This window comes from Stenella coeruleoalba (assembly GCF_951394435.1).
Source record: "Stenella coeruleoalba genome assembly, chromosome: X".
NCBI lineage: Eukaryota > Metazoa > Chordata > Mammalia > Artiodactyla > Delphinidae > Stenella > Stenella coeruleoalba.
Genome location: NC_137152.1, coordinates 122660488 through 122688172, shown reverse-complemented (window position 1 = coordinate 122688172; position 27685 = coordinate 122660488). Strand labels below are relative to the sequence as shown.

At 60.4% G+C, this 27685-nt stretch overlaps 2 protein-coding genes across 3 annotated transcripts; one reads left to right on the top strand and one right to left on the bottom strand.

Annotated features, from left to right (window-relative positions):
• Nucleotides 1-1935: 1935 nt before the first annotated feature.
• Nucleotides 1936-18791, bottom strand: PNCK (pregnancy up-regulated nonubiquitous CaM kinase). Its single transcript, XM_079909704.1, has 12 exons — nt 18371-18791; nt 4721-4790; nt 4382-4513; nt 4084-4158; nt 3873-4011; nt 3608-3731; nt 3347-3422; nt 3139-3251; nt 2970-3048; nt 2791-2878; nt 2494-2638; nt 1936-2158 (listed from the first exon to the last, which is right to left on the bottom strand). Exons 1-11 carry the CDS (start codon nt 18564-18566, stop codon nt 2501-2503), a joined length of 1230 nt encoding a protein of 409 aa, XP_079765830.1. The 5' UTR covers nt 18567-18791; the 3' UTR covers nt 1936-2158; nt 2494-2500.
• SLC6A8 (solute carrier family 6 member 8) lies at nt 18131-26928 on the top strand (the record flags this gene model as incomplete). Of its 2 annotated transcripts, none has more annotated exons than XM_079909702.1 (13): nt 18131-18392; nt 19868-19999; nt 21066-21315; nt 21740-21872; nt 22861-22995; nt 23087-23190; nt 23279-23403; nt 24033-24145; nt 24279-24416; nt 24496-24598; nt 24690-24790; nt 24880-25050; nt 25453-26928. In XM_079909702.1, 13 exons carry the CDS (start codon nt 18131-18133, stop codon nt 25591-25593), a joined length of 1908 nt encoding a protein of 635 aa, XP_079765828.1. In that variant the 3' UTR covers nt 25594-26928. The 2 variants fall into 2 exon arrangements, with proteins under 2 accessions (XP_079765828.1, XP_079765829.1); XM_079909703.1 differs by lacking the exon at nt 18131-18392 and adding an exon at nt 18682-18705.
• Nucleotides 26929-27685: the final 757 nt, after the last annotated feature.

Genomic DNA, 27685 nt, shown 5'->3' with positions numbered 1-27685 from the left:
CCTCTCCCCCAGGCTAGGACGTCCCTGGGGCAGGATTTGGGAGGGGGGAGGAGAAATGGTTTTGAGCAGCTGCCCCAGGTGCTGAAGGATCAACAGGTGGCTGATGGACGTGGAAAAATGTGACTGTGGCGCCTCCTGCTGGCGGAAGATCAAATTGCGCCCTGTGTCACTGCGGCCGGAGCTGGGGCCGGACTCTGACTCCGCAGCGAGGATGTGGCTGCAGCCTGGGCTGGAAGAGCTGGCTGTCTCCGAAGGAGTGTGGTTGCTTCTGGAAGGCTGGCTCTGGCACTCCTGATCAGGCCTCCCTGAGCAGCCAGCTGCTACCTTCCCCGGGCGGATCATTCCCACCGCCTGAGTAAGCCCACTCCCTCCACTGCAGGACCTCCTGCGTGACGGTGGGCACCTTGGCCGGTGGGCTCAGCGCCTGGCACAGAGTAGAGGCCCAATCAATGTTGATGGCAAAGCGAGAAAACGTGAGTGTGCTGGGAGGCCAATGTGAACAACCAAAAGAGGGGAGGAGAGCCAGAGAAGGGGACGTCTGAGGTGGCAGGACAGGAGATGACAAGGCCCCGCGTGGGGGGCTAAGGGGAGGCACGACAGGTCGTTGGAGGTGAAGAGGCCAAGCTGTAGAGACCGGGCCAAGGTTATGGCAGCCTGAGGTCCCCCGGGCTATGGACAGAGAAAGGGGAGCTGGCGTGGTGGGACCACATTGTGTGACACCAAAGCCTAGAGCAAAGGATGGCCTAGAATTGGCCGTGGGGACAGCGGGGGAAGCTGCCTACCCCTCGGGACTTGCCCCGGGCTCAGGGGCCTGCGCGGCTGTGCACGGAAGGGGGTGGGAGGATGCTGGGAGGAGAACTCCGGAGAGGGACTTGTGCGTGGCTACCCTCCTCAGCGGAAGCCCGGCCCCTGCTCCAGCCCCACCCCCGAGACCCAGGCCAGCCCTGCTCTGGGCCTCGCCATCTCCCTTCAGATCCCAAAGGTCGACGTGGAGAGGTGTCTTCTCCAGCAGGCTCTGCGATGAAGGCTGGAAGGGACCAGTGGGCAGGGGTGACGGTGGGACAAAGGGGTGGCCAGCTCAGCCAGAACCGTGAGGGTGTTGCTTCTGCCCTGACCGGGGCCGAGGAGAGGCCCGAGGAGCCTTCCCCTCATGGGCGCAGGACAAAGGCCAAGCGGAGCCAGTAAAGGCCTGGTGCCCAGCAAGGCCGGGCTCTGGAGCCCTACCCGATCCAGAATGGGGGTGTGAGGGGCAGGGGCTGCACAGACCAGAACACCAGCCACCGTTCTTCACACCGGAAGCCACGACCCACCCACCCAGCCCGGGGTCCCCAGGGCCTGGAGCCCAGCGGTGCCAAAGCCACGACCCAGCACAGAGGTTGAGGCCCCAGCAGCGCCCCCTCCTGGACGAGGGGCCCCTCCTCCAGCCTCAGAGACGGGCTGCAGAGCCTTTCGGAGCAAGGCGTGCTCTGGGAATGCTCTGTCCGGCCACGGCCACGGGAAGCAGGGGAAGGAAGGGAGACGGAGGGGGGGCGGGGAGGGGGGTGAAGACAGCCCGGAACTCTGGTTGCCCTCCTGGCTACAGCACCCGGGGCTCCACTCGCCCGAGCCCGGCCCAGGGCCCCAGAGCCACACGCAGGCCAACCTCGAGGGTGGCAGAGCTGGCCAGCTCGGCTGCCTCTTGCCGGCACGTCGGGGAGTGGGGACAGGAAGTTCTTGGACAACCCGGAGCTTGTCTGCTGTGATGGGGGGAGCAGAAGTTCGGGTGGTGGCGGGCGAGGTGGCCTGCCTCCTTGGTTTCCTTCCCAGCCCTCATCCCTCCCCCCAGCTCACCACTGCCCATTGCTCTGTCTGTCTTTATTGATTTGGGGAAGACTGGAGGGAGGCTGGAGGGCCACGACACAAGCAGGACCACCCACAGTCAGCAAAGCACAGAACAGCACGGGAAGGACAGCCCCTGGGCCTCTTGGTCTCTAGACGGGGTGTGGCAGCGACAGGGGAGGGAAATCTGTGGACGTGCCCCAACAGCGCCCACCCCAGTGCCCTGCACCACACCCACAGGGCTCAAGCTCTACCGCAGAGGTGCCCTGGGGCGGGAGGGGGAGGTGGGGGGGACTGAAAGGGTCCATTGGAAGGGAGTCTGGGGGTCCGTGCGCTCAGCCTGGGGTGGAGAAGAAGAGAGAAGCACAGGGAAGGGGGCAGTCAGGAGGCGCCCCTGGCCTGCCCTGCACCCCCTGCTCCCGGCCCAGGCTCTCAGCAGAGGTGCTCACTGGGCCCCTCGAGGACCCTCACGCCAGCGGCACGGCCTGCCCCCCACCTCTCTGTCTCATCCACTTCTTGGGGACCCCGGCTCCTCCCCTCTTTCGGTGCTCTCCGCCCTCAGCCCGCTACTCTGTGGGGCCCACCCTGCTGAGCTCTTGGCCACACGGGGCCTGCCACCCCCTGAGCTCAGCGAGGAGCCAGGTCCCCGCGGGCGCAGGGCTCACCCCCACGCACCTGGGTGTCACCACTTGGGGGGCTGGCCAGTGCGGAGGCCCGGGTGGCCGTGGCTCATCATCCTCCGTCCCGAGGTGTCCTCCCCCTCCGGGGTCTGCCCCAGCTTGCGGATGTGGCGCAGGAAGGAGGTAGCATTGAACGCTCGCTGCAGGGAGAGGGGTGTCAGGCCGTGTCCCGGCCCTGGTCCCAAGACTTCGAGGACCGTAAAGACCACTGGCGGCCCAGACCATCCTCGTGAGGCTGACGGACGGGGCGGGCAGCCTCGAGCCGGGTCCCCAGGCCCCTCCCCACACTGACCTTCCAGTGGGTCCGGGCAAAATTCTTCTGGATCTGCTCACTAACTGAGCCCAGGATGTCCCTGTCAAAGGCTGTATCCCCGGAGATCCTAGGGCAAGGCCAAAGGTCAGTGAGGGGTGGGGGTCTCTGAGGGTGTGGACCCTCTGGTCCCAGGACAGCTCAGCAGGGGTCCCGCTCACCAAAGATGCTGTAAGGCCTGCTGGCAGGTGAACCTTTTCTGGGGATCTCGCTCCAGAAGGTGCCGGATGAAGTCTTTGGCTGGGACAGGGAAACCAGGTCAGCCCGCCCCATCCCCACGGCCCCACGGCCCTCCCCGCTCCCTGAGCTTGGGGTCAGCCTCAAGTTCACCTGATTCTGAGATGTCATCCCAAAAGGGAGAGTCAAACTCGTAGCTGGCCCTCAGGATCTGGCTGAAGAGTTCGGGGTCGCTCTCATCATAGAAGGGGGGGTACCCACACAGCCTGGCACCCACAGATGAATCACCCAGCTGTCCAAACCTCCCCGACCCAGCAGGGGGCAGGCAGGCAGAAGAAGAGCCTTCCCAGTGGTCACTCACAGGATGTAGGAGATGACACCCAGGGCCCACACATCTACGGCCTTCCCGTAGGGCTTCTGCTCCAAGAGCTCCGGGGCTGGGGGCCAGAGACAGACAGACAGACAGACGCACGCCCGCGCACACGCACAGCACGCCTCCAGTGCTGCCGGGCTCAGCCGAGTGCACCCCAGGAGTGGCCCGCCGCCTGCCCTGCCCCTGGCACCTCGGCTCCCACAGGGCACCCCGGCCCCCGGCGAGCCTCGGGGCGCCCCCCTCACTTACCCACATAGCCCGGGGTCCCACAGGCGGTGCCTAGCATGTTGCCAGCCTGGATTTTGGAGAGGCCAAAGTCAGAGACCATGATCTTGGAGTCCTCGAAGGGCGTGGCATAGAGGAGGTTTTCAGGCTGTGACACACCGATGTCAGAGAGAACACCGGCTCAGTCGTGGCGCGGTCCCCGGGGCTGGGCGCCCGCAAGTCCCCCAGACCCGTGGTGCACAGGGACGCGGGGCAAGGCCTGGGTGGGCGGGCAGGAGGGCAGAGGCACCTTGAGGTCTCGGTGCACGATGCCCAGGCTGTGCAGGTAGGAGACGGCACCAAGGACCTGCCCCACCAGGTGGCTGGCGTCCTTCTCCGTGTACGAGCCGCGCTCCATGATGCGATCGAACAGCTCGCCCCCCGTCACCCTGGGGGGGCAGGGGCTCAGCTGACCCGGCCCCCCGGCCCCGCCCACCCCCGCCTGACCCCGCCCTCCTCACAGCTCCATGGCCAGATAGAGGTGGGAAGGGCTCTCGTGGACGTCCTCCAGAGCCACGATGTTGGGGTGGCTGACCCTGCAACGGCAAGAAAAAGCCCCTTACGGGCCGCCACGGCCCCCTCTGGACCCCCAGGGAAGCCCTTCACCCTCTTCTCTTCCTCCCGCCCCTGCCCCCTACCCTACCATGGGCCGCCCCTGCCGGTCCAGCAAGGCAGAGCCCCCGGTCAGGCCTTTCTGGGGACACGGAGGAGGCAGGGCGCTCCACCCCAGGAGGCTCCCAGCCACTGCGAGGCGCACACCTGCGGAGCACCGCGATCTCGTTCTCCACCAGGGCCTCCTTGCCTCGAAGGGCCTTCTTGGGGATGCACTTGAGGGCGACAAGGTGTGAGGAGCCCCGCTCCTGGGCCAGCACCACCTCGGAGAAAGCGCCCCTGCGGCAGAGGGGGAGGCAGGAAGGGAGGGGAAAGGCGAGGAGGAGGGCGGGGCGCGAGAGCAGAGGCGGGGAGGGAGAAGGGCCCCCTTAGCCGAAGGAGATGGGGAAGCCCTCCCCGTCCCATGCCACCCATCCCCCCACACAGATACACACATTCACTCTCACGCGCGCGCGCGCACACACACACACACACACACACACTCACGAGCCGAGCTTCTCCCGGATCTCATAGACGCTGCTGATGTCCTCCGTCTGTTTCTTGAGCAGCAGCATGTCTGGGGGTGCAGGGAGAGGTGGAGGGAAGCTCCCTGAGCGAGGGGCAGCCCCGTCCCCCAAAACCCAGATCCGGCAGTGCCTCAGCCACCCTCAGCCACAGCCCCACTCAGGAACACAGGTCCCACACACCCTCCCCCAGCCCGTTACATCTCGCCCCTCCCCCACTGTCCAGGTCCGCACTCCCAGGTGGACGCCTCCAGCGAGGCCGCCGCATAAACTCCTCCCCCTCCCAGATACGGCCACGATCCGACGCCCCGCGACCTGGCACCCCGACGACGATCAGCGCCCAGAGACCCCCTCTCCGCCCCCACACAACCTAGTCAGCCGCGATTGGCCGCCTTCCAGAAGGCTCCGTGCCCCCCCCCCCCGGCCCCTCCAGGCTCACTCCCATCCGCAGCGCCCAGAGGCGCCCCCGGTCGCCCCCAAGCCTAGACCTGCCACCCACGGCCCAGCGCCCACAGGCACGCGCCCCCCAGGCCACCGACCCGCCCTAGATGCACCTGCGACCCCCGCGCACAGCCGCCCGCCACGGCCACCCACGCGGCCGCCCGGCTCAGCCCAGCCCTCGGCGCCTCGCGGCGGGAGGGACTCGGCAGCCCGGGCCTCCCGCGTCCCGAGCTGCGTGAGCCGCGCGCGTGCCGGCCGGGGGCGCGCCGGGCGTGACAGGTGTGCGCCGGGCCTGCCGTGGCCCGGGACACTGCACGCCCCCGCCAGCGCGCGCCCGCGCCCCGGAGCGCCGGGTGCGGACCTGGAGCCGAGGCGAAGCCGCAGCGTCGCCTAGCGCAGTAGCCACCGCGCCGAGCCCCCCGCCCGCGCCCCGGCGGCCCCGCCCCCCTCCGCGCGCGCCCCCGCCGCCCGCTGGCGGCCGAGCACGCGGTGGCCGAGCGCGGCCGCGGCACTGCAGGGCGCCTTGTAAGGCAATCGGCCGGCGCCGGCCGCCCCCGCCTCTCTCCTTTGTCATTCGTGCGGGTTCCCGCCGGCTCCAGCTCCTCCCGGCGGCCTGACTGGGCCGGCCCCAGGGCCTTTGCACCACCGGTGTCCTCCACACAGAAGTCTCTTCACCCACATGTTGACCTGGCTCTCTGGGTGCCTTCGGGTCTCTGCTCTAATGTCCTCTCCGCAGACAGGGCATCCAGGCCACTTGACCTAAAACAGCCTCCTTCCCTAGCCCCAGCCCTGCCACTGCCACTTCTGCCACCTTGGCCTGAACCCCCATCAGCACTCAGTTGGAGGACAGCAAAAGCCTCCTCGCTGGGCTCCCCCTGCCCTCTGCCTGCACCCTTAACCTCTCCAACCGGCAGTTTCTTCCCCACCGAGCAGCCAGAGCTTCCTTTTATTGAGATCATGTCACCCCTGAGCTCCAAACCCTCCCACGGCTCTTCGTGTCACTCCAAACCAAAGCATGAGTCCTTACAGGGGCTTAAGAGTTCTGCGTGATTGGGCCCTCTTCCCCATCATTGCTTTGGCCCCTCTCCACCCACTCCTCCCCCCCTTGCTCAAGCAGCTCCAGCCACACTGGCTTCTTAACTGGTCCTCAAGCACACCACACATACACCCGCCCCAGGGCATTTGCACTCACTGCCTCTCTGCCTGGAACACTCTTCACTCAGGTATCTGTTTGGCTTGCTCCCTCACTCCATCAGGTCTCAACTCAAATGTCACCTCTTCAAAGAGGCCTCAGCTGTCCCCCTCCAACACATTCTATATAGTAATCACCCCGCCTGCCCTGTCTGAAGAGCCTGCACCTCTGCAAAATCACCTTCTTTGGCTTGTCTTCCTCAGCAAAGCATCCACTCCCAGAGAGTGTCTCTGTCAACTTGGCCCAGGAGAATCACTCAGGAAATAAGTGCTTGGTGAATGAATCCAATCCTTCATCCAACAATTAGTGGATTTGTCCCATGCAGTCTCATCTCGGTTCTGGCGCCCCTCCCAGGGAGTCCAGGTCCCACCAAGGATGGGGGCAACAGGTGTCCTGGCTGTTACCAAGAGTACATCCACACAGGCCATTGTTGGAGGGGCTCCATGGACTCTCAGGGCCCGGGAGTAACCTGCTGGCTCTATCTTTGCAGGGGTCTATAGGCCCCCGGCCTGACACAAAGTCTTCAAGAGGGTCTACGGGGCAGGCAAAGGTTTTTAAAAATCATCTCTCCAGACCTCAGCTCCTACATGTCCTCTGTTCAAAATGGCGGGTCTGAGAAGGCCCCCTCAGGTTCCCTTTCCCAACCACCCCTCCCAGTTCCTTCGAGAAGGCTCCAGGGGCCTCAGCACTCGGAAGCATGGGCCCCACTCCCAACTGCTCAAATCTGTGAACAGGGTTTCCTAGATCTTACATCTAAAAGAGAAAAAAAGATAGGAATGGAACCGACAGTGAACCCCATCTCATGCTGGCAGTAAGTCCTATTTGTTTATGGACACTTGGACAAATTGACACAAACCAAAGCCCCATCTTATTTGCTTGTTTCATAATTATGCATCCACATGTCGAATCCACTGCCCTGTGGTCACAGGTCCTAACAAGAAATGTAATTGGTGTTTTGGAGAAGTACGATGATGCATGAGTAATAAAAGGCTTCCCACGTGGAGAAGGACAGCAAAGGAGGCTGCTCTGGGGGGCAGCAGATGGAAAGTGGAGGCAGGAGGAAAAGGACCCACTTCCAAAGTGAGCCTGTGGCATCAAAATCAGGAAGTGGAAGTGTCAAAAGTGATCTCACAGTTTTTGTTTTAAATCAGTATTTACAATACACTGGAAATGACACCCTTCACGACTGTTGAAACATCCGTTGAAATACTGTAGATGTCAACTTCAAAAAACACATGTGTGTGTGTTAGAGGGTGGTGGATGCAGAGCTTTTCAAAATCCTTTCAGGGGATGCCTTACAGAAAAATGAACGCAAAGTGGATCACAGACCTAAATGTAAAATGCCAAACTTCTAGAAGAAAACATAGGAGAAAATCTGTCTTACCTTGGGCTTGGTGATGAGTTTGGGGATGCAATATGAAAAGCATGGTCCATTAAAGAAGAAATGATAAATTGGACTGTATCACAATGTGACATGTTAGCTCTGTAAACAACACTGTTAAGAGAATGAGAGAAAACGAGAGAGAATGAGAAGACAAGCCACAGCTTGGGGAGAAATCTTTGCAAAACACATATCTGATATAGGACTGGCACCTAAACTATATAAGGAATTCCTAAAACTCAATAACAACACAAACAACCCAATTTAAAAATGGGCCAAAGCAATCAGAGAAGAAAAAGAACTAAAAGGAATACAAATTGGAAAAGAAGAAGTAAAACTGTCACGGTTTGCAGATGACATGATACTATACATAGAAAATCCTAAAGATGCCACCAGAAAACTACTAGAGCTAATCAATGAATTTGGTAAAGTTGCAGGATACAAAATTAATGCAGAGAAATCACTTGCATTCCTATACACTAACAACAAAAGATCAGAAAGAGAAATTAAGGAAACAATCCCATTCACCATTGCAACAAAAAGAATAAAATACCTAGGAATAAACCTACCTAAGGAGGTAAAAGACCTGTATGCAGAAAACTATAAGACACTGATGAAAGAAATCAAAGATGACACAAACAGATGGAGAGATATACCATGTTCTTGGATTGGAAGAATCAATACTGTGAAAATGACTCTACTACCCAAAGCAATCTACAGATTTCATGCAATCTCTATCAAATTACCAATGGCATTTTTTTACAGAACTAGAACAAAATATCTTAAAATTTGTGTGGAGACACAAAAGACCCCAAATAGCCAAAGCAGTCTTGAGGGAAAAAAACGGAGCTACAGGAATCAGACTCCCTGACTTCAGACTATACTACAAAGCTACAGTAATCAAGACAATATGGTACTGGCACAAAAACAGAAATACAGATAAATGGGACAGGATAGAAAGCCCAGAGGTAAACCCATGCACATATGGTCACCTTACCTTTGATAAAGGAGGCACGAATATACAATGGAGAAAAGACAGCCTCTTCAATAAGTGGTGCTGGGAAAACTGGACAGCTACATGTAAAAGAATGAAATTAGAACACTCCCTAACACCATGAACAAAAATAAACTCAAAGTGGATTAAAGACCTAAATTTAAGACCGGACACTATAAAACTCTTAGAGGAAAACACGGGCAGAACACTCTATGACATAAATCACAGCAAGACCTTTTTTGATCCCCCTCCTAGAGTAATAGAAATAAAAACAAAAATAAAAAAATGGGACCTAATGTAACTTAAAAGCTTTTGCAAAGCAAAGGAAACTACAAACAAGACGAAAAGACAACCCTCAGAATGGGAGAAAATATTTGCAAATGAATCAACCAACAAAGGATCAATCTCCAAAATATATAAACAGCTCATACAGCTCCATATTAAAAAAACAAACAACCGAATCCAAAAATGGGCAGAAGACCTAAATAGACATTTCTCCAAAGAGGACATACAGATGGCCAAGAAGCACATGAAAAGCTGCCCAACATCACTAATTATTAGAGAAATGCAAATCAAAACTACAATGAGGTATCACCTCACACCAGTTAGAATAGGCATCATCAGAAAATCTACAAACAACAAATGCTGGAGAGGGTGTGGAGAAAAGGGAACCCTCTTGCACTGTTGGTGGGAATGTAAATTGATACAGCCACTATGGAGAACAGTATGGAGGTTCCTTAAAAAACTAAAAATAGAATTACCATACAACCCAGCAATCCCACTACTGGGCATATACTCAGAGAAAACCATAATTCAAAAGGACACATGCACCCCAGTGTTCATTGCAGCACTATTTACAATAGCCAGGTCATGGAAGCAACCTAAATGCCCATCGACAGATGAATGGATAAAGATGATGTGGTACATATATACAATGGAATATTACTCAGCCATAAAAAGGAACAAAATTGGGTTATTTGTAGAGACGTGGATGGGTCTAGAGACTGTCATACAGAGTGAAGTAAGTCAGAAAGAGAAAAACAAATATCGTGTATTAATGCATATATGTGGAACCTAGAAAAATGGTACAGATGAACTGGTTTGCAGGGCAGAAATAGAGACACAGATGTAGAGAACAAATGTACGGACACCAAGGCATGAAAGTGGCGGAGGGGGGCTGGTGGTCGGATGAATTGGGAGATTGGGATTGACATATATGCACTAATATGTATAAAATGGATAACTAATAAGAACCTGTTGTATAAAAAAATAAATAAAATAAAATTCAAAAAAAAATTTTTTTAAAAAGGGGGCCAAAGATCTGAACAGATACCTGACCAAAGAAGAAATACAGAGAGCAAGTAAGCATATGAAGAGAGGTTTAACATCATATGTCATTAGGGAATTGCACATTAAAACAACGATGAGACACCACTACACACCTCTGAGAATGGCCAAAATCTGGACCACTGACAACACCAAATGCTGGCGAGGATGTGGAGCTACGGGAACTCTCATTCATTGCTGGAGGGAATGCAAAATGGTGCGGCCAGTTTGGCTGTTTCTTACAAAACTAAACATACTCTTACCATACAGCAACCGCGCTCCTTGGTATTTTACTCAAAGGATTTGAAATTTTATGTCCACAGAAAAACGAGCACAAAATGTTCATAGCAGCTTTTTCAGAATGGGCAAAAACTGGAGCAACCAAGATGTCCTTCATTAGGTGAATGTGTTCGTTTCTGCTGCTCAAAATGTGCATTTTAAAGAGATGGCAGAGCTATGGGCTCCTGGAGAAGAACAGGTAGAGCATTTGTATCTCAAAGGCCTGAGGAGCAAAAGGCAAGTTCCTTCTAGGATGACTTTGTTCCCTTAAGGCCAGAAAAAAAAATTGTTTTCCCTCCGTACTTACAAGCCTCTTAAGATAAGGAGGGGAGGTTTGAGGAGTGGTAAAGGCTGGTGGGATGTGGATTCTTTCTGGAGCTCCACCTCTGATCCTGTACAGACTAGAGTTATAAAACAAGGAGGTTTTTTTTCCTCAAAGAATTGAGTGGCCACCTCAGTGATATCAAAAGACTGACACACTCATTCACCTCATTCACCTATGTTGGAATGTTTTACTTGCCCTCATCTAGCTTAGGGGAGAAGGCCTCCTTCACCCCAAATTCCTATCAGCGATGGTTAGTTTAGTCAGACCAGTGGCCTCCCATTTTGGTAATTTATTTATAAACACTTTTGAGGATCCTCCCTGGGTTTAAGAAGCTCTCTGATCGTGGCCCTCGAGGCTGGCCTACAGCTTCACGTGGTCCCATTTCTAAAGGTAGCCTGACGAGAGCAGCTCCGCCAGGGACCTCTGCGTCCCAGGCAGCGGGGTTCACTTGAGAAACAACCTGGGGTGGAGGGGAGACCCCCTCTGGCTTGGGATTGAGGCAGGCTCCCACGGGCAAGAGCAATCATTTTTCTTGGCGGGTGCCTTCTCCGTGAGGGTCTCCAGCTTGGACTATTGTCTGGAATTCAGTGAGCAAGTTCCTTCCCAGCAGGGGGACGGGGCACTGAGGGACGGGGCACTCAGGGACGGGGCACTCAGGGACGGGGCACTCAGGGACGGGGCACTCAGGCATGAGCAGAGCTGATGTGTGAAGGTCCCACTTCCTAGCAAGCAGCTGCGGGGGGGCACGCTGAATTGCTTGGTCTTATCATACACGATTGGGAGGACGCGGGGCCTGAGCCATCAGTCAGCACAGACTAGGCGGCCCCCATAGCTGGTAAGAAAATAACCTTCCTACCGTCCGCGTCAAGGTTACCAGAGGCTCTTTACCGAAAGCTCGGTCTCTGTGCACCGGTGCCCAATCAAATCTTGGAGACAGAGTTTTGGGGGAAGTAGAAAAGGAGAGCTTTACTGCTCTGCCAGACAAAGGGGGGCACAGCGGGCTCCTGCCTCGAAAAGCTATGTGTCCCCCGCCCACGAGGATTTGAGGAGGGGTTTTATAACAACGGTTCAAAGTCAGGGTTCCTGACAAGATCGGGGTGTGCGTAGGGCTTTCACTCCCTTAATCTCGCCTCAGGTGGTGTGTCCTGATCTGGAGGAGCTTCTCGGGTCCCTTTAATCTCGTCTCAGGTGGTTTCTTGGCCGCTTCTCCCTTGATCAGCAACTGTTCAGCTCTGCCCTTTGGAACCCAGGGAAGGTCACGGAGGCTGGACTCTTGCCTACAAGAAACGGGGGACAAAAGTGCCTCCGTGCCCGGGAGCCCCACAGGGCCCGCTCACTTTCAGCTCCTCCAGAGAAAGGACCAGGTGTCCTTGGGGAGCCAGGGAGGGTCCCGGGCCCCAACAGTCTTAGGTCCTCTCGGCCATCATTGGTTTGGGGGCTCAGAGTCCCCATCGGGACTGGGGGTGGTCCCACTTCCGGTGGCCCTCTCGTTTGCATGTCAGGCAGGATCCCAGTGGACTTTTCCCATACAGGGAGCATTTGTCCTTCCAGTGGCCGTCTTGGCCACACTTAAAACAGATCCTTTCCTGGCGAGACGGTGGCCCTGATCCAGGCTTCCTGGATCCTGTCCCCGTCATGGGCTTCTGTAAGGGAGGGTAACCCTGAGGTGGTGCAGGGGTTAGGGCTGCCGCCAATAACTGTGCTTTTTGCTGAATCCTTTTTACCTCTTCAACCTTATCTCTATTGTTGAATACTCCAAAGGCCAAATCCGTGGGCTGATTCAGGGGTGTTTGGGGTCCCATAGCTGTCCAGATGTGGCGTTAGGGGTAAACAGGCCGGAAGACTGTCCCTCCTCAGAATTGGTGGGGGGGGCCGGGTAGGAGTTCCTGGTTGTGGACTCGGGGAGGTGGTCTCATAAGGGGATCACCTAAAACATCAGGCTCCCGTGGGGGAAGAAGGCACTTTGAAGGGATGTGAGCCAAGCACACCCGGCGGGAGCTCTTTAGACCTGGATCTTAGAATAGGGTCATGAACATTTGAACATATGGGACTCCCACCCCATCTACCTTTCCTTTACAGAACAGGTCCAGCTGCAAGACGGTATTGTCATTCAATGACCCATTTTCTGGCCAGATCTCTTGGTCCCCTAGTTTGTACGGGGCCATGCAATATTGCAAAAGAAAATTAATTATTTTTCTTAAACCATCCTGTCTACATTTTCCCCAGCTATCTAATATGCATCTTAGTGGGGAGCTCTTTGGGAGTGGGAGGGTTGTCCCAACTATTCTGGAGAAGGGGTGGAGAGCAACAGGAACTGGGCCATCGCCCTCTTTTTGGCCTTTTATGGTCAGCCTGGGAACTGTCGTGGCACCTGTGGGGTGTCATTTAGCATGTTAATGCATTACAATGAGGCTCGAGGTCTACTGGAAGTGAGTCTTCCACCATCTTGGGCCTAACTGGCTCTAACCAGTTTTTGTCGGATCCTGTTTTTCTCAATGGCTCCTCAGGCGTGGGCCATGGCTAGTGACTTTGTTCCCAAGAGGACAGGATGGGAAGGGGGAAGATTAAATTCAAAGTGGAGACACCTGGTGAACAAACAGGACCTCAGCCAGGTGACCCAGGTCGACACGGACAGTGGGAGTCATGTTCAAAGCACGGAGTCTTGCTGGGATGTGATGAGAAGGGCACTTCGCCTCCGTGGTCCTCCTCTCAGTAAGCATCACCCTGTCTACTCATGACAGAAAACACCAGAAAAACCCTGAGGGGTCCTGCAGGACCTTCGCCACAACACCAAAAACGAGGACAGTCACGGCCCAGAGGAGCCTAAGAAGACACAACGCCGATGCAGTGTGGGATCATGGGGCAGAAAAAAGAGGTGAGGGGAAAGTCAAGGACATATGAATAAGACTCTGGACTTTAACCCTCCTTTTGTTGGCAGGGATCAGGCGTGTGGTCTTGGGCCACGTAATGTAAGGACTCTGGCCCCCTCGGTGTCATGTCTTCAGTACTGGCAGTTTCCAAGCTCCAGGACACAGGGCAAAAAAAAAAAAAAAAAGACTCTGGATTTTAGCTGCTGATCATGTATAATATTGGTTGATTATTTTAACAAAGGGACCACACGATGGAGAGTGTTAGTAACAGGGGAAGCTGTGTGTAGGTGTGTGGGAACTCTCACTCCTATCTCTGCAGTTTGTGCATCTAAAGCTATTCTGTTAGAAAAAGTTTATTTAAAACATAAAAACGGGGACCTCCCTGGCGGTCCAGTGGTTAAGACTCCGCGCTTCCAATGCAGGGGGTGCGGCTTCGATCCCTGGTCGGGGAGCTAAGATCCCACATGCCTCGCGGCTAAAAATCCAAAACATTAAAAAAAAAAAAAAAAACCAGAAGCAATATTGTAATAAATTCAATAAAACTTTAAAATGGTCCGCATCCAAAAAAATCTTAAAAAAGAAAAACATAGAAAACGAATTTCAGAACCCTGTTGGGGGTTCTGCGTGGATGAACACAGCTGGCGGACCAGGGGTGCTGTGCAGGGGCCGCGGTGAGCAGGCCCCGGGCCTCTCAGGTTGCCCGCCCCCCAGCCTCCCGGGCAGCCTGCGCCTTTCTCCCCTTCCCAGCGGTTGGAAGCACAAAGCCCTTCAAGGTAGACTCCAGCCGTCCCTTTGTTCCCAGCTAATTCTAATTGCAAAGCTCCCCAAGCCTGGCAGCCTCCAAAGAGGCCCCCCCACCCCCGCACCCATCTCCAGCTGCGAGGTCCTCTAGGCATAACCAGTCGACCCGGGGCCGGACGCCCTCCCACCCCGCCCACTCCGAGGTCCACGGTCGCTGCAGGCACTGGGTCCAATCCCCAGCCCAAATCCCCAGGCCTCCCTGGACAATGGGAGCCCTCCCTCCCCGCCCCCCTTCCAGCTCTCCCCTCCCCTTCCTCCTCAGCTCCTACTCTCACCCCCAGCCTAACTGTGGCTTCTGCCTGGGCAACGCTTTGCTTCTCACCCGGGAGCGGCGGTAGGGCACACCCACCCCCTCGTGCACGTGCTTGGGAACCAGCCTCGAAGGGCCATCAATACCGGGGCCCGGCGCGGGGCAGCCTCCTGCCCTCAGCTGAGGGTCTGCCGCAGGGGTAGGGGGTGTTGGCAAATACACCTTTGCGAAGCCCTGAGAACCCACCGAGGGCTGGAAACCCCTCTGCCTCTGTTGGAACACTGTAGACGTCCCTATCAGTTGAGACACTCCTAAGGACTGCTCGGGTCAACACATCAGAGGCCAGAGTTCCGACCCCAGCTCCCACTTTGAGAAACTCCTGCCTGATCATCCCGCCAGAGGCGAGGATGTGTTCGTGAACCTCATGCATCTCCAAAGCCCAGCTCACCCCGTCTGGACACGGGAGGCGGTGCAGCTTGTGTGCAGGGGTCGAGGGCTCCCGAGTCTCCCTCTTTAGCCTCCTGGGCCAGGTGGCGGGTGAGCTGAATCCCACAGGATCGGAAGGAGGTGCGGGGAGGCGCAGCGCCCTCCAGCTCTGGAGAGCCCGTGGGCCAGCTCGTGCCTGATCGCAAACGCCTTGGGGGAGATTGTAGGCTGATCTTCAGCAGAGAGGAAAGCACAGGGAAGAGCGTATAGGGGAGGAACCGGTCAGATCTCTGCTGCTGAGAGAAGCACGTGGTGCCCGGGCCACAGGAGGAGACCACACGGGGGCTGGGGAGGCAGGGGGTGGTCTCATCGCCCACTGGGGCAGACTGGCGAGGGGGAGGGAGCGAGGGTGTGGCCCTGTCGCACCCCCAGATGCGGAGGCCCGTGCTCCGAGCGGCTGGTGGTCCCTGGAGCGGCGGTAGCCGCTCTCTGCAGCCGGCTCGCCCTTCGCAGCTCTCTTCAGCCACCTCCAGCGAAGCCACCTCGCTCTTAGCAGCCTCTGAGCCCACAGAGACAATGGCAGCCACAGGTGGCAGTTCCCCCCCCCCCCCCGGTCCTGCCACTGGCCTTGGAACATGTCCCCTCCCGTCCTGGGCACGGCAGCCGAGGTCCCCACCCTTGCTTCTCAAGCTCCCTCGGCCTTGCTCGGTTCACCCTCTGCCGTCTTCAAAAGTGCCATTCCCAAAGTGCAATCAGCTCACCACGTCCTTCCCCAGCCCCTGCCTTCTCTCCCCACCGAGCTCCTCGGACAGGCAAGTTCTTAAATTCTTGAGTCTCCTGCCCCCGGCCACGGCCTCACTTCCCTGAGCTTCCCCTGGCGCCATCCGGCCTCTCCATCGAAGCCAGCCCTCACCCAGGTCACCGCCAGCTAATGAACGCCCTCCCCTTGCAGGCGTCACACCCTCGGCCGCAAGCACGCCCTGCCCCTTCCCCTCCACTTACTCCACCGGATCCTCTTTCCCCTCTCAGACTGCATAGGGGTGCCTGCGGTTCACTGGGCCAGGCCCCTTCCCCCTCAGTCCTCGCCCTGAGGGTGGCCCCTGCTTCCCCAGGCCATCTACGGGTCACTCGTAGGCTGGGCCAGGGAAGACTCGAGATTGGGTCTCCCGAGGAGCACCGGGACCCCGCCCCCTCGAGGGTCCCCGAGCCCCCAGTGCCCCCGCTCCACCTAAACACTGGAGACCCCGCCTGTCTCCCACACAGGCCCGTTAAGGCTTGCCCCTCCCTCACCTAACAGGTTCAAGCTGGCTCAGGCCGGAACTGCTTTTCTTCCTAAAGCCGCCCGGATGGCTGAGGGTTTAGCTTAACGGGATGAGCCATCTGGGGACTGCAGCGTGGTGACTGGGGAGCCTGGGACTGGGGTCAGGGGTGGGGGCGGGCACACTTCACATCTCCAGCCGGGATAATGACCCCTTCCTTCCCCATCCTATGGCTACTCTTGGCCCTGGGAAATTCCGAACAGGCTGCTCAGCTGCTGATGGGGAAGCAGCTGAACAACCTTGCCCTTGCCGGGGAGGCCTGCAGGTCCCTGGGGAGAGAAGCACAGAGGGTGCGGAGCTGGGCCCTCTTAGCTGAGGCCTCTGGGGGAGGGTCTGTGCACCTACCAAGCACCAGGGGGCAGCCTTACCCTACTCCTGCCAGAGTCTCACATAAGTCAGGCAGGGGTAGGGGGGGCAGGAATCCCTACCACCCTCCACTTTGGTGAAAAGGTGTGGCATCGTCCCTCGCTTGGGCAGGCTCCCCTCTGCCTGCTTAGAAGACTCCAAGAGCTGGGGCCCTGACCCCCAGCCACCAGTGCTGTGTCCCTCAGGGAGGGCCGAATGGCAGGAGACAGGGTCTTGGCAAAGCCCCACAGCACACACCTGGAGGCATACCCACACCCCCGCCCCAGCCGTTCCCCGATTTGGCCAGCTGGGCCCAGCCCTGCAGGAGGCGGAAGCACCCTGCACCCCCTCTGGTGCAGGGGAGCCGGAAAGCTGTAGGCCTTGGTACCCAACAGTGGCCCAAGCTGCAGCTGGGAGTCAGAGAAGGGACCGAGATGGGACAGGCTGGAAGGAGGAGGAGGGAAGAGGTGGGGCAAGGATGTCGAGAAGGCAGCCAGGGTAGTGGCTGGCCTAGAACCGGGAAGGGCAGGTTAGGAGGGTCGACGTGAACCAGGTCCGGGTGAACCTGGGGTCAGGGGCGGTTCGGCTCCTGGGAAGGAGGTGCTGGCCGGCGCCCCAGGTAGCAGCCATCCAGCTTCCCGCTGGAGCGGCGTCGCCTCCTCGGGAGGAGGGCGGGAGGAGGTGGGCGGAGTGACGGGGAGGGCAGGCGGGAGGGAGGGACGGAGGAGGGGGAGGGGGAGCAGTCCAGTCGTGGGGGTGGGGCGACAGTGACATCATCCCGAAGTCGGTTCTTAAACGGCAGCCGGTCGGACCGGGGAGGAGAGGCAGGATCGCAGCGCAGTGGCGAGTCGCTGAGCCCGCCGCGGCCCCGAGAGCGGCTGGAGCCGCCGCCGCCGCCGCCGCCGCCAGGAAGGAGGGGCGAGCGCGCCTAGGCCGCCGCCGGGAGAGCCGCGGGCGAGCCGAGCAGCCGCGCGGGTCCGGGCCGGGGCGGGGGGCGCGGGCCGTAGGCCCCTGCTCCGGCCGCAGCTTGCAGACAGTGGGCTCCGGTGGGCTCCGGCTGCCACCCGCGCCCCGTTAGGCTGAGCCTCGGGCCGGCCGAACAACCGCCGCCGCCGCCGCCGCCGCCGCCGCCGCCGCCGCCGCGGGAGCTGCGGGCAGGAGCCTCGGGAGCCGCCGCCGCCGCCCGGCCGGGCCCCGCCGCCGCCCGCGCGCCCCCGGGCCCCCGACACACATGAGATTCTTCAGGCTCACTTTCAAGTGCTTCGTGGACTGCTTCTGACCGCGCCGCCCCCGCCGTCCCGCACCCCGCCCGCCGCCCGCCCGCCGCCCCGACCCCCGGTCCGGCCGCCCCCGGCCCCCGGCGGGCCCGCGCCTTCGGGCCCCCCCCAGTGCCGCCAGCGCCCCCGCCGCCCGCCCGCTCCCGCGGGGCGCCGCGCCCCCGGCCATGGCGAAGAAGAGCGCCAAGAACGGCATCTACAGCGTGTCCGGCGACGAGAAGAAGGGCCCCCTGATCGCGCCCGGGCCCGACGGGGCCCCGGCCAAGGCCGACGGCCCCGCGGGCCTGGGGGCGCCTGGCGGCCACCTGGCCGTGCCGCCGCGCGAGACCTGGACGCGCCAGATGGACTTCATCATGTCCTGCGTGGGCTTCGCCGTGGGCCTGGGCAACGTGTGGCGCTTCCCCTACCTGTGCTACAAGAACGGCGGAGGTGAGCGCGGGCCCCTCCCCCGCCTGCCGCCGGCCCCGCCGGGGCGCCCGTGCGAAGTCCAGGGGGTGGGGAGGCCCCCCCGGGACGGCCGGGGGCGGCCCCTCGCCCGCCGTCGCCGCGCGGTGGCCCAGCCGGGCGGTCTCCGCCCCCCCCCCCCCCCCCCCGGCCGGTCATGTGCCTGGCAGCGTGTGGGGGGAGGGGGCCGGCGAGCCTCCTGCCGAAAACGCCGAGCTGCCCCCACAGACTCTGGGCCCGAAGTGATTGGCCACCGAGGTGGCAAGACGAGGCCTCCCCCTTGGGGGGGCTTCCAGAGGTGAGGAGCCCTGGCTGCCCCCACAGGTCAGGCACACAAGTGGCACATTGTGTGGGCCCCCCACGTGTGCACACACGAACACACACACAATGGGCCACTCTGTCCCTCCCTCTGCTTTCCCCTCCCTTCCCTCCTCTCTTCTCTTCCCCTCTCTCCCCTTCCCTCCCCTCCCCTCCCTCCCCTCTAGCCTGGGCCTGGAACACTGGGTGCCTGAGCCAGGCTTGGGAAGCCTGCAGCCTGGGCCGCCTGGCGCCGCCGCTGGACACACTGCATGCACACCCCATGCCCGCCCCAGCCCAGCTTAGCAACAGCGATGGGCACGCGTGTGTCCTGTGACTGCAAAGCAGCACCAGGGTTGGTGGGAAGCCGCAGGGACTAGATGACGGACGGGTGGGAAACTGAGGCCCAGAGAGAAGGCCTTTGCCCAAGGTCACAAGCAAGAAGGATGCTGAGACCTGAAGCCAAGCTCAGCTTTTGAGTAGTGGAGAGTGCCGAGCGGGGGCAAGGGTAGGGGGCCTGGAGAGGAGAAGGGCTCCCCCACCCCCAGCCTGAAGTCCCTGCCAGCCTCCCCCAACCTTGTCTCCTGTCCTTGCTCATATGCCCTTTCAGACACCCTCCACTCTGCCCACTGGCAGACGACTGCTACCCACCTACCCACCCACCCGCTCCCCTGCACCTTCACACTTGCAGGAAAGAGTCTGGGTGCCGGCACAGTCCAGGGCTCCCTTCCCCTCGCCCAAGCTCAGCACGTCCCCGGGCCTGAGCGCCGGCCACGGAGTGGCTTGTGTCCACAAGTGCATGTGTCCTCCGTGCCCGTTAGTTAGGTCACCGTAGGTGAGTAGGGGCAGAAGCCTTGTAGGGGACCCCCAGCCCAGGAAACAGGGCTCTAAGGCCCAGGGGCTGCCGTAGGCCCCTCGACACTCCACCTCCCCAAGACTGTTCACCTTGGGCCCCTGAGTCAGCAGCCACCCCTTGCACTGATTCACTCAGTGGGAAGTTATGATGGGCTCTGGGCGGAGCCTGAATCTGGGGCTCCACCCGCCTCCCAGGGCTTCTGAAAGCCAGGCTGGCTGGCCTGGCCTGGCTGAGGAGTTTGGGTCAAGTCCCCACCTGGCTAAGGGGCCACCCTGTGCAAGTGGCCACCTTGAGCTTCATCCCCCAGGTGTGTTCCTCATTCCCTACATCCTGATCGCCCTGGTCGGAGGAATCCCCATTTTCTTCTTGGAGATCTCGCTGGGCCAGTTCATGAAGGCCGGCAGCATCAACGTGTGGAACATCTGCCCCCTGTTCAAAGGTGAGCAGCCCCAGGCAGCCCCTCTCACCCTCTCCCTCCGGGACCTCTCCCCTTTCCCGCCACTGGGGCAAAACTGGTACCCACTTGAGAAACCTCAAGTCTGAGCATCTCCTGTCTGAGCACCAGGCCTGGGATGCCCCCCAAGCTGTGAGGGAGAACCTGGAGGACATGCAGACCACCTGGCTGACCTTGGGGAGGTGGAGACTAGAGTGGGGGATGGACCTCTCCACCAGGGCGAGAAAGCCCAGTCCCAGCAGCACCCGGGACAGGCCCTGCCGAGTATACTTTGGCTCGCTGGGGCTGAAAAGAGGGTGGCTGGGCATGAGACGCGATGGCAGAAGCCAGAGGGCCAGCCTAAGGAGCTGGGACGGGAGCCATTGAAAGTTCAGGGTCTGAAGGGAAGGACCAGTGGCCCCTTCTGCGTGTGAGCAGTGCTCCCCCATCAGCTCAAGGCCCTAGGAGGTAGGGCCTACTGTTACCGTCCTCGTTGGCTGGGGCACAGAGAGGTGAAGTAAGTGACTGGCCAAGGTTGCCTCCTGAGAGGGTGACTGTCTCCCACGCTGCCCCAGGTCCCCAGAAAACCCCCAGCTGCTGGTACGGAAGGCCATTGGGTGGGGGGCAGGTGGAGGCATGGCCTTCCTTCAACCGTCATGGTGGCAGTGGGACCCAGAAGGGGACAGGTATGTGAGACTAGGGAAACAAGAGGACTTGACTCTCAGACGGGGGCAGGATGTGTGCTCTGCTTTGGGGCTGGGGAGGATGCAGGAGGTGAAGCAGGGCGGGGGCAGGGAGCAGGGGCTGATTTGGGGGGACAGATTGAGGAGTTAGCCTAGCGCTGGGGACACAGTGCAAGGGAGACCCCAAGGGGACTTGGAGAGGTCTGGTTGGACAGCAACAGAGAAGGATTTAGTTGCACGGATGGCGGGGGAGGGGGAGGATGGCAGATGCAGGGAGCAGGATGTTGGGGTCCAGCAGGGACCGCTGGCAGTGCCTGGCCATGTAGATAGTGGGGACGGTGGGGAACTGGCCAGAAAAGAGCCTGCATGGAAACTCTGCTCCTCTCCAGGCCTGGGCTACGCCTCCATGGTGATCGTCTTCTATTGCAACACCTACTACATCATGGTGCTGGCCTGGGGCTTCTATTATTTGGTGAAGTCCTTCACCACCACGCTGCCCTGGGCCACGTGTGGCCATACCTGGAACACTCCCGACTGTGTGGAGATCTTCCGCCACGAAGACTGTGCCAATGCCACCCTGGCCAACCTCACTTGTGACCAGCTTGCTGACCGCCGGTCCCCTGTCATCGAGTTCTGGGAGTGAGTCAGGCACCTCTGGGCCAGGCCCCGCCTGTCTCTCTGGTCTCCCACACGTAGCTCGAGTCTGCATGTGTGTTCGTGTGCACGCGCGCGTGTGTCGGGGCCCGGCCCTGGGGGGATGAGGCCAGGGATGCGGAGCGGGCGGTGCCTGCCCACCTAGGGAGGGAAGCGGGGGGCTGCTGCTGGGCCTGCTGGGGACGGCGTGGGGCCGGACCGCCAGGGGCTCCAAGGCTCCGGGGGCACAGACTGCAGCGACTTCAGGCTGCAGGCTTGGCCCGGGCTGGCCAGCTGCATGGGGGAGACCGGCTGGACGCAAGGGCTGAGGCAGCGGGGGTGGGGGGAGGGCGGGAGGCGCCACCCCAGGACCACCCCCAGTCTCCTGGCCGTTTGCTGGCACAGACCTCATGGGCTTTCCCTCCCCCAGGAACAAAGTCTTGCGGCTCTCCGGGGGCCTGGAGGTTCCGGGGGCCCTCAACTGGGAGGTGACCCTGTGTCTGCTGGCCTGCTGGGTGCTGGTCTACTTCTGTGTCTGGAAGGGGGTCAAGTCAACAGGAAAGGTACAGCCAGGGTGACGCCAGGGCTGGGGGCAGCACTGCCTGGGGGGGTGTGGGTGTCTGCCAGCGACCACTGCTGCCACGGGAGGAGACGGCACGAGGGCCAGAGCCTGAGGAGGGGCAGGGACTTCAGTCCGGGCCACTTGATCCCCACCCCCTGGCGGGAGAGTCCTCCCCACCCTGCGCCTCCAGGCCCGGCAGCCTTCCCTCCCGAGTGGAGGTGGAGTGGCCCGGGCAGCGGCTGCCCCTTCCCTGGGGTGGGGGGCATCCCTGGCTCGCCTTTCCTGTCTTGCCTTCCCTCCCTTCCAGTTCCTCTCGGTTCTGGCTCTGCGTCAGCTTTTGACCTTCTCGGTCTGTCTCTCTCACCTGCCTGTCTGCCCTCGGGGACCCAGCGGGGAGCGTGGACCCATCCCTCCCTCAGGGGCTCCCTGTCAGGTTGTGGGCACAACTGTGTGAACAGACACACAATAAGACAGCCTGCCGGTGGTTGCGGGACACGCAGGACACGGCCAGGTCTCTGGAGGGCGGGAGCGTTCCAGCAGGGTCCGCAGAGCAGCCGCTTGGCGCTGCTTGCGTGGGAGGCAGAGGCCTTTGCTGCCGTCTTGATCTTGCCTCTGTCTCTGGCTAGCTGAGTTCTAATCCCCGGCACCAAGGACCCCCGCCTCTCTGCAGACCAGGCCCTGGAGTCGGCACGGGAGGCGTGGGACCTGCGTGCGGGCTGCGGCCTCGCTCCCTGCCAGGGGAGGGCCCTGCCTCTCCCTCCCTCTGCAGCTGACCTGTGCTCGCCGTGGGGCTGCTGGTGCCCCAGCCAAGCACCCAGCTTCCTTTGGGAGGAGTCGTGGCTCTGATGAGTAGAAGGGGGTGCCACTGGGTGGCCTCCCTCCTCACCACTGAGCACACCGGCCAGCAGGGACGGTGGCCTTCCTGGCAGCCCTGCGCAGGCGGGGGAGGTGGGTGCCACAGGACCCCTCTGAGCACCCCCGCCCCCCAGGTCGTGTATTTCACCGCTACATTCCCCTACGTGGTCCTCGTTGTGCTGCTCGTGCGTGGAGTGCTGCTGCCTGGAGCCGTGGACGGCATCATCTACTATCTCAAGCCTGACTGGTCGAAGCTGGCGTCCCCTCAGGTGAGGCGGAGGTCGGGTGGGGGGACACTGTGCGGGAGCAGGCCGGCCTAGCAGCGCTCCTCACACCTGCTCTCCCCTCGCTCATCTCCAGGTATGGATAGATGCCGGGACCCAGATTTTCTTTTCTTACGCCATTGGCCTGGGGGCCCTCACGGCCCTGGGCAGCTACAATCGCTTCAACAACAACTGCTACAAGTAGGCACTACAGCCCTGCCACCCCTGCCCTGCCTGCCCGTGGGCAGCAGGCAGTCTCACCAGCCCACACGGTCCCCTCTGCCCCCAGGGATGCCATCATCCTCGCACTCATCAACAGCGGGACCAGCTTCTTTGCTGGCTTCGTGGTCTTCTCCATCCTGGGCTTCATGGCCACAGAGCAGGGCGTGCACATCTCCAAGGTGGCGGAATCAGGTAAAGACGCCCCAAGCCCCAGCCCGGGCTCCGGAGCAGCGGCAGCTGCTGTCGTAACGGACCGTGTACGCGAACGCACACAGAATGACGTTCTGAGAAATGAGAACAATTCAAACTCAATTTGTCACATCACTCTGGGCCAGGAGGCCTGGCTGAGCAGCTGCGAGGCACAGCTGTGCAGCCACCTCAGGCCAGGCCACGTGGAGCCCCGAGCCCCCATCCATCTGTATCCAGGGGCCTCGGGGTATGTCCTCACACTTGCCTGAGTGTTGTAGAGGGAAAGGTCGGCCTTCTCTGGGTCAGTGGTGATCTGCGACCACAGTAGCTGCCGGAACCCAGGTACAGAAGGCTGAGCCAGACACGCCACTCATGAGTACAGGTCTACCAAGGGCTTGCGGGGACCTTCCAGCCCCTGGTATGGCGCGCGCGCGTGAAGACACACACACACACACGCGCACGCACACACGAGGGCTCGAGTGGCCCGGCAGTGTCTTGACAGAAGTGGAAAGGCCCTTGGCCACAGGGTGCCCTGGCATCGTCCACTCCTCTGGTACCGTGGTGCAGGGTGGAGGGGGACAGGTCGTGGGTGGGGGGCTCCAGGTGTCCACACCCTGCCCCTTCCCCCTCAGGGCCTGGCCTGGCTTTCATCGCCTATCCCCGGGCCGTCACGCTGATGCCTGTGGCCCCGCTCTGGGCTGCTCTGTTCTTCTTCATGCTGCTGCTGCTTGGCCTTGACAGCCAGGTTTGAGAGGGGGGATGCAAGAGAGGGGGCTGGGAGGTGGGGGGGGAGGGGGACTGGCGAGCAGAGGGCACACTGGGCGACGGGAGATGGCAGGTGGGTGGGGAGGGGCACGGCCTGAGTTGCCCGGCCACAGTTTGTAGGTGTGGAAGGCTTCATCACCGGCCTGCTGGACCTCCTCCCGGCCTCCTACTACTTCCGTTTCCAAAGAGAGATCTCCGTGGCCCTCTGCTGCGCCCTCTGCTTTGTCATTGATCTCTCCATGGTGACCGATGTGAGTGGGGGCAGGGTGAGGGATGCCCCTGGCCTCAGGCTGCCGGCTGCCACCTCCCCTGACCTGGCTCCATCCCCAGGGCGGGATGTATGTCTTCCAGCTGTTTGACTACTACTCAGCCAGCGGCACCACCCTGCTCTGGCAGGCCTTCTGGGAGTGCGTGGTGATCGCCTGGGTGTACGGTAGGTCTGGGCCGACAGGCAAGCCGGGGGTGCGGCACGGTCAGGGGTGGTACATCTCTAGCCCTGGCCCTCCGGCCTCACGTTACCCCAGGAGCCGACCGCTTCATGGACGACGTGGCCTGCATGATCGGGTACCGACCTTGCCCCTGGATGAAATGGTGCTGGTCTTTCTTCACCCCGCTGGTGTGCATGGTAAGGGCCGGGAGAGGCTGGGCAGGGCGAGGGACACCGAGGGCCCGCAGTGGTGGCTGCCGGCTGAGCGCAAGGCTTCTCGCCCGCAGGGCATCTTCATCTTCAACACGGTGTACTACAAGCCGCTGGTCTACAACAACACCTACGTGTACCCGTGGTGGGGCGAGGCCATGGGCTGGGGCTTCGCGCTCTCCTCCATGCTGTGTGTGCCCCTCCACCTCCTGGGCTGCCTCCTCAGGGCCAAGGGGACCGTGGCTGAGGTCAGTTCCCCGCGCCCCGTCTCCCGCACACCATCCCTCCCCCCCGTTGGGTGGAGATGTGACCTCCAGAGCGCCCTGCCCCTTCTCCCACCTGCCGGGAGGGACAGACCGTTGTGCCGGAGCCTCTGGGCCAGCTCGGAGGGGGGTGTACGGGAGGAGAGTTGGCCCTCCAGGGCCTCGCTCAGGTGGTGGCGGCGGAGGAGAGGCCTGTCCCTAGCCTCTGTTCTAGCAGCCACTCGGCCCTCCACTGAACCCCTATTTCCCTAGCGTAGGGAGCGGGGCCTGGTCAGGAGGGGCGCGGCCCCGGGCCCCAGGTTGGTGGCAGGTGGCGGGAAGCGGAGAGAGGCCAGGGACAAGCAGGTGCCCCTCCCCAGGGACTCAAGGTGTCCCTCTCTCCCGCAGCGCTGGCAGCACCTGACGCAGCCCGTCTGGGGCCTCCACCACTTGGAGTACAGAGCTCAGGACTCGGATGTCAGGGGCCTGACCACCCTGACCCCAGTGTCTGAGAGCAGCAAGGTGGTGGTGGTGGAGAGCGTCATGTGACAGGTGCCCCGGCTCACATCACCAGCTCACCCTCTCGTAGCCATAGCAGCCCCTGCTCTAGCCCCCCACCCCCCCAGGGGGCTTGCCTTTCCCTGACACCTATGGGGTCTGCCTGGGGGGGGGGGAGGGGAGGAAGCACCAGAGTGCTTATAACTAAAATAACTTTTTCCATTTTTAATAAAATGCCAAAAATATCACAACCCACCAAAAATAGATGCCTCCCCCACCCCCCTTAACCAAGCTGGTGCACACGCTGCTTCCCAAGCCCTGCCGCCCGCCCTCCAGTGCCCGCTACCGTCACGTCTCACCTGACCCCACCAGGCCCTGCCTGCCTCTCTCCAGGCTCTGCCCAGCACACCCCTGGGTGGCCCCTCACCCCAGGGGCAGCAGTGGCAGCTCGGGGAACAGGGGGACTGGAGAGCAGAGGGGGCAGGCGAGGGGGGGGCAGCAGAACCAAGGCGAATATTTCAGCTGGGCTAGACCCCTCTCCCCGTCCCTTCTCTAGAAGCTTAGAGAGCCAGCCAGCAAGGGAACCTTCAGTTCCTGAGCCAGTTGCCACCAGTAGCAGTTGTGTGAGCTTGAGTGCATGTGTGCGTGAGTACATAGGGTATAGACATAGATCTCTGTTTCTCAGCCAAGGTGAATACCAGGTGTAAATTGTGCCTGTGGGCAAATGAGGCTTGTATTTTGCACATTTTATAAAAACTTGAGGAGATTTCTGCTTGTATATTTCTAAGAAACACCCCAACGTCCCTCTCCTTGCCACGCCCCACCCCTTTCAGCCCCTCTTACACCTCTGCCCCAGCCAAGGAGTGTGAATTTATAGATCTCATTTTCATAGGCAAAACAGAAGCTTCAAGCTGCCGAGTGTGTGAGTCTGTCGTGTGGGTATGCACGTGTAGTCCCTGGCCCCAGACTGGGGTGGGAAAAGTGCATGGTGGGGACCTCAGTGGGTGTCTGCACACTCCCCGCTCTACCCACAGGTCGGCAGGGTGAGCCGACGCAGGGTTCTGCGGGGGGATCCAGACCTGGGGCTGCTCACCCAGCATGCTCAGGCTGACCCACACCCTGCGCCCTGGGCCGGGCGCCCCTTGGGCAGGGATCTGAGGTGGGCATCCGTCCCCCGCCCCAGGGATCCTGCGCGCGGCTCCCACCTGCGAGCTTAAGGCTGACGCACTTTCCACGTCTCAAGTCCTCCGCGTAGCAGCTTCACTTAACCCACGTCTGTGTCACGTCCAATCCCGAGACAGCCGAGGGGGCCCTAGAAAGGCTTCCCTCACACCCTGACGTGGGCTGGAGGGGTGGGGGGCGGGTGAGGGCGGCGGTCCAGCAGGGACACCCTTACTGTGCTCAAAAGCCACTGCAAACATAGCAATAAAAACATGTCATTTTCCAAAAGCTGGCTCCTGCCCCCACTCTGTTTGTCAGGTGCCAGAGCTGCGGGTGGAGGCCTCCCCACCTCGAGCAGCTTCCTTGGGCAAGTATTCGCCCTGAGGGTCTCTGCACCCGGCACTGTTCTGGGATCTTGGAACGGAACAGGGAAGGAATCCGGCAGGAAGCCTTTTCCCCACGGAGCTGACATACTTGGGGAGCAAGGATATCGGCGTGCTAAAGAGGAGCACGCCGAGCGGGGAAGGTGGGTGTGAAGTCCGGGCGCTGAGGTTTGCAAAGGCTGCCCAAATGCTGCACTGAACAGGTGCTCTTCCGAGGGCAGGCGAGGGAGAAGGCTGGGGAGGAGGCTCCGATAGAGCCCCCGGAAGGAAGGTGGAGATCACTGGGTGGGACCAGGGCACTAGCAGTGCAGGTGAGAAGTCTCTGGGTTAGGGACCTGTTTGCGAGGCAGAGCCAACAGGCTTTTGGATGGCTGGGATGCCAGGGACGATGGCAGTTGCCAGGTCCTGCACCAGGGAGACGAGGAGGTTTGGAGGGGACGGTGGTGTCAACTGAGTAGAAATGTCCAGTAGGCAGGTGGACAAGGAGTTTGAAGTTCTGGAAAGAGTCTGGGCTGGAGACAGAATTTTGGAAATTCTCATTACATAAAGATGGCCCCGAGCCTGGAACGAGCTCCCCAAGGCCGGGGCGGGGGGGGGGG

Bases quoted from the DNA above. Each gene is read 5' to 3' on its own strand.
- PNCK (XM_079909704.1), bottom strand. From the start codon at position 18,566: ATGACCGGCCGGGGGGGGGGGGGGGGGGGCGGAGACCGCCCGGCTGGG. The intron at 3,049-3,138 runs GTGAACTTGAGG...TCCCTGTCCCAG, and splicing joins GGATGACATCTCAGAATCAG to CCAAAGACTTCATCCGGCAC. The intron at 2,879-2,969 runs GTGAGCGGGACC...GCCTTGCCCTAG, and splicing joins CAGGCCTTACAGCATCTTTG to GATCTCCGGGGATACAGCCT.